At 37.6% G+C, this 11470-nt stretch overlaps 1 protein-coding gene across 2 annotated transcripts in view; it reads right to left on the bottom strand.

The window, feature by feature from the left end:
* Window positions 1-243: 243 nt before the first annotated feature.
* The window catches only part of COLQ (collagen like tail subunit of asymmetric acetylcholinesterase), a 126040-nt gene continuing 114813 nt past the window's right edge, over window positions 244-11470 (bottom strand). For both annotated transcript variants that reach the window (XM_063452322.1, XM_063452323.1), the window contains 4 exons: window positions 9359-9481; window positions 8620-8728; window positions 4444-4546; window positions 244-3007 (listed from right to left, as the gene is read on the bottom strand). In XM_063452322.1, the coding sequence (XP_063308392.1) occupies window positions 2938-3007; window positions 4444-4546; window positions 8620-8728; window positions 9359-9481 (405 nt within the window). In that variant the 3' untranslated portion in view covers window positions 244-2937. The remainder of the gene's footprint in view (window positions 3008-4443; window positions 4547-8619; window positions 8729-9358; window positions 9482-11470) is intronic.

Below are 11470 nucleotides of genomic sequence, written 5' to 3'. Positions count from 1 at the left end.
AAATACCATCCCATGAGCACAGGGGGTTTCTGGGTAACTCTTGGTAAGAATATTCTTTCTATTTTATACTTTTTTTTTACATTACTAGTGTATTTTTCAAAAATCCTCCCATTTACAATGCATCCATGATGAACCTAAATAACATTGGACAATTTCTGCTGAATATATAGTGTTCATCACCACTATGATCAGAAACAAGATGTGATGAAGTAAATGCAATAATAGAGTCAAACGGGTCAGACATCAAATGTTAATTTGTTTTTTTATTATCTGTGAATTCCAGGGTCAAGGGCATGCAGAGATAAGGGAAAATCCCAGTGTTACACTTTTACATACATTAAGTTATTTCAACTTCATGGCATATCAACTTTAAGGCATGTACTGAGAGGTTTGACAGTCCGAACCGTAATTGTCACCAGAACAGTAAATACATGCATATCAAATATGTATCTGTTAATATTTAGAAACCTGTACAAAAAAAAATCTAACTCATTCATGTTACAACCGTGATTATTATTTTTTTAATATAAAGAGATTAATAATCCCATGAAGAATTATTGGGTTAAGAAGTACCAGTTTTAGGTCTGATTAAAGCATATGCATTATAGATATAGTGCTTAAAGTTCAATTCCCTTTTTTAAGATATTTCATAAATAAACCTATCTACAATGAAGAAGCAGCGTGAGAATCAAGACAATGCAGAATACAAATAAATTTGGAACCTGCCAAACAGACATGGAACCCGAACAGAACAACAACAATCCATTATCTTAAACGCAAGGCAAAGATGATACATATCCAAAAAGGATGAGGTGTGTCAGTATACTTTAATATTAATGAATAACCTGTCAAGGATCAATCACAGACTATGCTGTCTCAAACATTTGGTCCTTAAAAACCATGTACCATCGTGGAATGTCCTACACATTTATCAGGGCTCTACAGCGTTTCTAATGTTATATAGGTGGGACATGACATGGTGGTAGAGGGTATGCAAACACCAGATGATGATATTGCATGGAATGACATTGGTCCTTAAGGGGTTATGAGCAAAAAAAAGAATGAAAGTGTAGAAATAATTTGATTTTGGAGACTGAAGAGGCAATAAAGAAAGTTCAGCATAAATCTCAAGGAGAGGAACATAAAAATTAGACACAATAACTTCAATGTAGTAAATGCATTGACCCCCTGTCAGTCATTAAGGACTGTTCCAGTCATCAGATCTTCATAGGTAAACTACCAACATAAAGACTAGCAAAGTAATCTGGCATGACTGAAGATCCACAATGAGAAAGGGTCCTACGTATGCAGATATATAACTATACTATCCATACGTTCCAGAATGGACACGGCTGTGTTTTAGTAAGAACAACCTGGACTGTTGTGGGAAGAGGGCCTGATCTAGAACCTGATTTACTCGATAGCCATACATTGCTGGGCGGTCACTGCCATTCCCTTGTTTTTTAAGGGACCTCTTGTAAGGTAATGGTTTGATTATTATATAATAACTATATTAGTAAAAAGATGAAAAAACGTGGTTACAATTTGTTCAACACGTCAATGTATCTTCTTCACAATTATGAGTGTTGCTATTAATTTAAGACCATCGCAAATAAAGTTATTGGAGCACAAATTAATTTAAATTGAATTAAAAAGGAGACACGTTTCTTTATATTAATTAGAGAAAGTGAACCATATAAATGAGTGCTAAGCTTTGTATATGTCTAAACTTTATGAAAACAAGGTTTCATATCTTTAAAATGCAGTATGTGAAACATTTGATGTATTTATACTATATTTACTAAAATTTCTGCGCCACAATTCTTTCTCCGTGTTATTCAGTGTCAGTGGAGATAGTTGAGCTTTTTTTGGATGAGATTTTTGGTTTTATGCATATTCTATACTCATATCTAAATGTATGTAAATAAAAATTATTGCCCACACTATTTAAATAACGTTTAGAAGATGTTTTCTTTAATCAAAATGTGAGTGCAGTAATTCTGTGCACATTTTGACGACTGAAGGTTTTTCTTTATAGTTTACGATAGGATTATAATATTATAATTAATTACTGCTTTTATAATAGTTTTAAATCATCCCGAAAATGCATACAGATTCATGCCATTAGGTTTATTATAAAGATTCAGAAACATTCACATCAGCACAATTTTAGTTTAGTTATGTTCTGTTTCCAACAGTATTTGGTCTTAAACTGTACTATCCACTCTGACCACAAATATAATGAATGGTGAGATCCGTTGATCTGCTCTCTTTGAAGTCTTCTTCCTAAATTGCTCAATTCTGTAGGTCCGTCCTTTAATTTCCTGTCTGTGTGCAATGGACCAATACAATTTACAAACAGGCCCACTTAGTGGATTGCTTTTGATATCACGGAAACTTAAAAGAACTTGGGGTACAATACAGTACAGTGACTTTTCACATTGTATTATGAAGTTAAATGTTCTTCAAAACACCACACCTCAGGATATGCTCGGTGTTTAGTTAATAGAAGTCTACAGAAAACAAAACATTTTTAAAAAGAAACAAAACCTGTAAAGGTTAATTTCCACGTATATAACAGTGCTTAGCCGAGGTAAAGTTGTCTTGTTAATGCAATATTCCTGTAGAGTTAAATTCTTTTTGATTCCAGCAGATTTGTGTTTTTCTTGTTAAGAAATCTCCATATAAAGATGTATGAAGTCTAAAATAGGCTGGCAGATACTGTTTGACGTGTTTTGTTAAGACAAGGTGCAGTGGTCCTGTTTTTTTTCCCAGACAGTGAAAAAATTCCCAAAAGGCCATCAGCAGCATACATTTCTTTCATTCACTTTTACTTTAAGTTTAGTATACTGCCCAGTCTAACAGTTGAACATTTTTACGATAGCACCAGATGTGTATGTGACATCACGTTTGATTCGGGCCAAATCTGGTAACTTCTCATGTGAAGTATCGACACTGTGTAGAGTCAATGTAGCAATACGTGGTGCATCGTAAATGTCCATAAGACCTGTTGAAAAAGACCAGGCAGGAAAAAAAGAGAATGAGTACATATTAAGTCCCTCATGGTTTCTATATGTATGATAAACAAACAAATACTATAAGATCTTTATACAAGAATTTGAATTGAATATGAATTGTGGGCTTTAAAGTCATCCGGATGGTATAAAACACCATCTAGTGTGAGCAGGGTTAAATCCTGAAGAGACCTAAGTTTCAATCAACTTTCAGATGAGTTGTATCCAGTGGTTACGTGCAAGTAATTTCAGTACTAAACCTACAAGGCCACTGCACCCAGACCACTTGAGATTAAGTGATCTGGGTCCCTATAGCGGTACTTTAAGTTTAGGGTAGGAGCCTTGTTAGCGTTAGTGAATAAGGTTAGGAGTAGGGTTGGTATAGGGTTAGCAATAACTACTATAATAAATTCATATCCTAGACATATAAAGCATTTAACAATCAGGACAGATACATTAATCTATTTTGAGTTATTGCTCCTTAGTGGCACTTGCTGTGTAAAAATTATTATAAGTAAAACTTTAAATAAATTTTAAAAATTCCCATTTTTAACATTTTAAGCATACTTGATGTTGTGTTATGTATTTATATAGGATATTAAAAGAAAGCCCTTTCTGTCCTTTAAAATGTATAACATGTATAGGTGGATTTTAAGAGAAACACTAGAGAACCAGTAGTTCGACTGTGAGTCCTTAGCAAGTAGCAACCAATTGATTGATGAAGACACACAGTCAAAACGTTGCTTCTTCAGAGTGCTGGACATTATTTACTTATGCCAAGCACCTTAGACTTTTCTTTACAGGATTATTTACAAATCCCATCAGCCAGAAGTTGATTGCCACAGTGACAACTGTGGTCCACGGCTGCAGAAATACAAACATCCACTGGAAAGAAACACTGGGAGAAAATAGAAAAATCGAACAAGATGTACTATTTAAGCTATTTACAATGACATGGGTAGATCGTTAAAATAATACTAATCAAGACCCTAATTTCTTAAAAGTGAGCAATATCAGGTAAATAGAAAATTGTGTTAAGTAGATTAATCTTCATTTCATACTGATCACAGGGCACACGATCACATGGTGATTAATACTAATATTAAATAGTTAGTTTTGTCTGCAAAGTCATTCACTTATTGTGGTGTACACGCGGTATCTTAGATTTTTATGGTTCTTAACTTAAGTGAGAATTGCTGGGAATTCAAAGTCAATTTTAGATTTAACCCCTTAAGGACAAATGACATGTGTGACATGTCATGATTCCCTTTTATTCCAGACGTTTGGTCCTTAAGGGGTTATGGCTATAGTAGCTGAAATAGAAGGATAGCTGACTAGCTATTTTAACCTAATATTTTAAATACATTTTTTATTCCCGACAATTTTCACTTAAGTGAAAAACCCTGTATGACTCTTGTATGATACATACCCTGGAAGATATGTTCTACATGACTGAAATCCAAAATCTTGCCCATCACATTCTTCGACCCCCTCATGCCGATAGCCATCTCCACAAAAGGCACGCTTACATTCTAGGGTGGAATTCAGATATTCATGACATATTACACACGTACATACAGTTTTTAAAATAAACAGATATATCAAGGCACGATAAAGGATAGTATGTGGCAGTATTAGTGTGTGCTCGCAACACAAATGAATACAGTTTTATCATATGTTTGCATCATACAGCACTTTAGGCTATGTTACTAGTAAGAACAATTATCTGTTTATAAATATATTGACTGTACGGAAAAGACATTTAAAACGAATGTGATTATGCTGAAAAGACCTCATTGCCTTAGAATAAAACAACCTTAATTCCTAAGGTTGAAACTGAATGTTTTATGATAAATAAGGCAGTTTTGAAGGAGACCCAGTACACATTATTCTTGAGTGTGTGAGTGGTTTCCTCCAAAACTGTTGTACAAATGGTTTTGTAAAAGTAATACAAAGAAATGTAAGGTTATTTTTCTGATATTGTTTTTAGCCAGCGATCTTTGTTCTGTAAATAGTGCACAAGCTCATGGGGGGGGACTTCAATTCCTGTAATGTCAGAACTCGTTATTTTTGATATTAAACAGTTGCTAAACAATCCGTTTCTAATTGTTCTTACACTAGGTGTTACCCAACACTTGCTGTCAGTACACATCCTCCCCTAAATTTTTTCCTAAATTTTTTGTAGAATTAATACCCAATCCAAGAAAACCTTTTGGTAAACTATCCTTCGAGACCTTGACCAGATCTTCGAGGAATCCTTTTCCCTCAACAGTGCATCTGTTCTCTTACACCACACTACTGTATGGCTATTTACATACAAAACAATCGCTAATCAGATATTTGGTCAAAGGGGACAAGGTGTAAATTTGTTAGTTTCCGAGCATTTGAATCTTGAGGACCACAGTATCTTTCCTTGTTCTGTTGGGACCTTACACCCTATATGTACTGGAGATACCCTCTCCTGAGTTGCCTCCTACACACAAGACTTATACTTCGCAATGCATTGGATGCTGATTCATTGACAACAGTATCCTGCTCTTGATCTCGTTCATATTTAATTGTTCAGTTTTATTGTGTTCCAGAAGTCTTTTGTTCTTTCTGGTTCACTTACAACTAATTGTATATTATGTAATTAGCACAATAAATTATTGTTAAAGGATAGCTTTTATAAAGGTTGTTAGCTAATAAGTTTTTGTATTTTATAGACATTACTGTGTTCACTGTATTGATTTGCATCTTATAAGATACCATCGTCAAGCAAATGTACTTTGTCTTCTTTTTACAAGCTTCAATTAGTTGATGAAATTCAGTAACTTGTATTGTGTTGATTAGCATGTTTTATGGTCACATTTTGCATATACAAAGAAATTCCAATTAGTATACGAAAGTGAGTGTATTGTAAAGTACCCTGCAGGAGAAATACTTAGAATTGTACTGTAAGCACCATAGAGCTCATTGTAGAACTAATTGTGTTCTAAGTGTAAGGGCACCATCCCCTGTTTTTTGAGAAATTGTCTTTGAGTGGTTTAATAAGAAAAGGGGCTCTCCTTGGCACCCATAGCTTGACTCCTCTTAAGGTGCACGGGTAATGTGGGAACTATGCATTTTCATTACTAAGTGGGATACTGTCCATACTGGAAAGAACAGATTAGCTGAGAGCACTAGGATTGCCAACCTCAGTACAATCACACAGTCAGAACATACATTTATAGGACAAAGTATGGACTGATATAGCCCATGTATGAGTCAAATATTAGCAAAGTGCGGCAATTGGTAGAGTTTCCGCTTCCACAGTCGCCATTACCCATCACACACCCCCAACACACAATTGCAATGGCTGATGGTAACAGGCAATGCATCATATATTCCTTTAGCAAGATCAATAGAGGATCCTAGTGTAGACTTATGTTACAATTCTTGTAGGCAATTAAAAAGGATGGATGTGACAGAAGCCCCTGTGCCCCTTGATCATGGAGGGGCTTTGATGCCTGGACTCTGATTCAGGACATTCTGTGCTGGATTAGACTATTTTTTTTTTTTTTTTTTTTTAATTCTTTATTTTATTGGTGCATGTAAAATCACATATAGCATACCATGCCACAACAGCAAGAGAATGCAGAATCAGACAAAGATTTGCAATAGTTAGGCATTGGTGAAAACTTTGCACATTTTTTTTAGGGTATTATCGCTTGACACAGAGTTATATCCAAACTGAATATTAATACAAATAAGAGTAAAAAACAGGATCAGGTTAGTTAAACTTAGCAAGTTGAGGCACATTAACCCAGCCTAGAAGTTACAATAATCGTAGCCAAGTAGTTATGAGCTAATAAGGTAAGACAATTATGGAAAGTATTAGACTGAGTGTATACTGGGTCAGCATGGCTAATGTGGCGGGTCACATTGGGGTTTACAAGCTTGCAGCGTTAAACATTTATTTCTGCAGAAGTAAGTGAATGTGGGCTTACAAGGGTAGCAGAGTTGTGTCTAAACACCTCACTTCGACAGCTAAACTAAACAGACAGACAAGCAAGCAGCCACTGGAGCTGAGCCGGCTCCTGCAATATAAGGTATTAATGTTAGGCATCATAACATGGCTGGGGTGTATAGCAGAGCATGGCAAGTGGTACACGAGTGGTTGTTGCACCCTGTTGAGTCTGTGGGGTTGTAAGAGACTTTGTGCTTCACTGAGTTGGTAGACACAGGTACTCATCCATGTGTGGTGGAACTCCCCCTGCCAGGCTCGGTGGTGGTCAGATGAGTCCAGCGCTTGTTCTGTGTATGGGAGTCCACGTGGCCGTTACTCGCTGAGTTCATCCCTCGCCTCCTGCTCCCGGCCCCGCCGTGGGACAGCCGTTGTGGGCAGTAAGTGTCTCTCTCTTCCAGATAGCAGTGATCTGTAGTTTCCAGCAGTTAGGTTTTACCCAAAGCCCTCCGGCATGGCAGGTAATGCAGCTGCGTCTCATAGAGGCTCCCTGGTGTAGGAGCAGGTGGCACAGGGCCGCGAACCGCCGCCATCTTGCGAGGGGGGCCTTGCGGGTTTGTGCGCCTCGATCTCCATTCGATCCAGCTCTCTCCAGTGGGGACCGGGATGACCCCCCCGGTCCAAAGGGGGGGGGAGAACGGGGCCGGCAAGCGAATCAGGCAGTCGGCGTGTGGTAGTGGGTAAGGGAGACGTGGCGGCGGCCGTCCACCTCGCTCCCCTCCCGAGTAGGCCACAGCCCCCGAAGCTCCGTGCTTCCTCTTGGGGATCGGAACTCCCGGTCTCGGGATCTGCTACCTCTCCCACAGCCGTGGGTATCTCGTAGGCTTGTTTTGTATGCGGGAATCTGCATTAAATGGCTTTAGAGGCCCGGTGTCTCCGGAGCCTCTCCTTCATGCGACCGGTTAGCCCGCCCCCCCCCCCCCCCCCCCACTCTGGATTAGACTATTTTTTGTCATTCTTTATTTAAACTTGAGCTGTAGACAATGCAGTATACAATGCCTCGGTAAGTGGATTTTTGTGACATTATGGCCTGTACTAGCAACAGAAAGTTGAATAATTACAGTACAGATACATAAGAAAAATTCAATAAATGAATTAAAAAAATATGTTTTTAAGTGTATTCTCTGCATAAAGCTCAAAATATTTGGAAAAAGGCATCAGAAAAAAAACTCTCAGGTACTCTCAGGTTGCAAGACAAAGCCATGTTGTAGAAGTCCCAGATATAGTTTTACAGCAGCAACACTAGACCCTTCAGCTTAATAAATGGTGGTTATCATAGTCAAAAGATAGTCGCCCACTGTCAATAAGGCATAGTGTATTATATCTAGATTATCCACTCCTCGAGTAATTTTTGTTCTGTTCTGGGTATTTTTTTTTTTTTAATGAGATTAGTCTGATATGGTCATGAGGAGTTTTCCTTTTTAGTAGAATAATTAGATTTAGACTATTCTGAAACACTTCCACCTTTTCAGAGCGCAACCTTTTGAGCATTCACACATTATTTTGAGTATGACACAGCGGTAAAGTATAAGATTATCTAAGAGGTTTTATATCCATTATTTTGGTAAATAGCACGCTACAAGTTCTAGATTATAAACAGCTTTTCTGCCACAAACTTACTTATACAGTTATCGGAGACAATTTTATTGCCGTCATCACATTCTTCCCCAGATTGGATAATGCCATCCCCACACGTGTTTCCAAGATCACCACTGATTAATGCAGTAGGCTGTAAGAGATATTTCTTTCAATCAATTAATCTGGGCAAAGTAGTTGAGCTGCAAAATTATGTATGCATGTATTTCTATAATGTCTAATTAGATCATTTACAATTAACCTGTCAATTCTCTACAATTCACATTTCTCACTTTAACCAAATGACAACATTTAGGACAAAAACCTGGAAACCCAGCTGAATTGGAGAATATTTGTAATGGAGCTATTTTGACCTAAATTTTGCAATCTGAAAAGGATGACAATTAGAAAAGTACTGCTGTTGCTTTTTGTGACTGAAAAAGGGTCCATAACCCTACCAAACATCTGCATCTGAGATTTAATCAATACAGTGCACAATACACTAATTTTAGGATCTAATATGCAATTAGGAAAACTGGTTTTAATATTACATAAACATTTTCTAATTTTGTAAGTACATCTGCTGAGACATAATCACATTTATGGAATTTATTATGGAATCCAGAAGGAAACATTTAGTTTAGAGAAGTTAGAAACCAGGTAATGACCAACTTTTTGAGATAGTTTTGTGTGCCAATGAACCAAGCTAATTTATCAGACTTTGAAATGCATTACCTGTTGCTTATAAATTGAATGAAAAGGATTAAAGAAGACATTTGCTTACTTGAACAGGGAACCATCCATTTGAGTCTTTAAAGTAAAGAGACTTCAAATCTTTTCGGAAGGCCAGTGCATTGTCCATATTCATTAGCTCATCCAACTCTTCCTGATTGTCAACCACAAATATCTAATACGTAAAAATATAGATTGTCAACCACAAATATCTAATACGTAAAAATATAATTTGTATATAAACAAAAGTATAAAAAATAATATATTCAAAGTCTTTGCCAACAGACTTAAAGAGACAGTTAACTATTATCTATTTTATGACGTAGAGACACTCCTCACTTAAAGACAGAGTTTCGTTCCAACGACTAGGTCGTTAAGCGAATTGGTCGATAAGTGAGGATTCCTCTGACTATGGCGAAATTCGCTGAACTGAATTCGCATTTCTGCACATCAAAGATTCAAGGTACAGTTTTACACTACACATATAAACCAAGTTTCGCATCCCTATCATGCAGGGACTCAGATTTGGGGGATGCCCCAAGGAGAGAAATCCTGTGACTCTGAGTCTTGGGAATTCCCATTTTATACCCGTTGTATGTCCAATTGGTTGTTAAGCAGGTATGTCGTTAAGTGAGGAGAACCTGTAATGGATTATTTAAGAAATACAATTATTAGCCACAACATTAAAACCAATTGCCCAATATTGTGTAGTTTCCCCTCGTGCTGCCAAAACAGCTCTGATGTGTCGAGGCATGGACTCCACTGTCCTGTGGTATCTGGCACCAAGACATTAGCAGAAGATTCTTAAAGTCCTGCAAGTTGCAAGGTGGGGCCCCCATTTGTTGTGCCAGCATATCCCACAGATGTTTAATCGGATTGCGACCTGGGGAATTTGGAGGCCAAGGCAACAACTTAAACTCTTTCTCATGTTCCTTAAACCATTCCTGAACAATTTTTGCAGTGTGTGTTATCCTGCTGAAAGAGGCCGACACCATCAGAGAACACCACTGCCATAAAGGGATTTACGTGGTCTGCAACAATTTCTAGGTAGGTGTCAAAGTAACAACCACATGAATGCCAGGACTCAAGGTTTCCAATCAGAACATTGTCCAAAACACAACATTGCCTCAGCCGGCTTGCCTCTTCTAAAAGTGTATCCTACTGCCATCTCTTCACCAGGTAAACAATGCACAAGCACCTGGCCATCCACCTTATTTATAGGAAAACATGATTCATCAAACTAGGCAACCTTCTTCCATTGTTTTATTGTCCAGTTCCGACAGTCACATCCTTCGTGAAGGAGCGTTCAGCGGTGGATTGGGGTCATCAGCTACACAGCACCATATGCAGCAAACTGCAATGTACTGTGTATTCGGACACCTTTCTATTATGATCAACATTACGTTTTTCAGCAATTAGAGCTACACTAGCTTTTCTGTATGATCGGTCCAGACAGCTAGCCTTCGCTCCCCACGAGCATCAATGAGCCTTTTGTGCCCATGACCCAGAAGCAAGTTCACCGGTTCTTCTTCCTTGCACTTTTTGGTAGATACTAACCACTGAATACTGGGAACACCCCAAAACACTTGTCATGTTACATAGTTACATAGCTGAAAAGAGACTTGCGTCCATCAAGTTCAGCCTTCCTCACATATGCTTTTGCTGTTGATCCAAAAGAAGGCAAAAAACCCAGTCTGAAGCGCTTCCAATTTTGCAACAAACTAGGAAAAAATTCCTTCTTGACCCCAAAATAGCAGTCAGATGTCTCCTTGGATCAAGCAGCTATTACCCCACTAATTAGAAATTGTATCCCTGTATGTTATGTTTTTGCAAGTATTTATCCAATTGCAACTTAAACATCTGTATAGACTCTGACAAAACCACCTCTTCCGGCAATGAATTCCATATCCTTATTGCTCTTACTGTAAAAAAACCTTTTCTTTGCCTTAGATGAAATCTCCTTTCTTCAAGCCTAAATGTGTGACCTCGTGTCCTATGTATAGCCCTGTTTATGAATAGATTTCCAGATAATGGTTTGTACTGGCCCCGAATATATTTGTATAATGTTATCATATCCCCTCTAAGGCGCAGTTTTTCCAAACTGAAGAGATTTAAATTTTTTAACCTTTCTTCATAACTAAAATGCTCCATTCCTTTTATCAAT

Source organism: Pelobates fuscus, chromosome 4, assembly GCF_036172605.1.
Source record: "Pelobates fuscus isolate aPelFus1 chromosome 4, aPelFus1.pri, whole genome shotgun sequence".
In the NCBI taxonomy this organism is placed as follows: Eukaryota; Metazoa; Chordata; class Amphibia; order Anura; family Pelobatidae; genus Pelobates; species Pelobates fuscus.
Note: the sequence above shows the minus strand (reverse complement) of the source record. Positions and strands in the feature narration are given on the sequence as shown.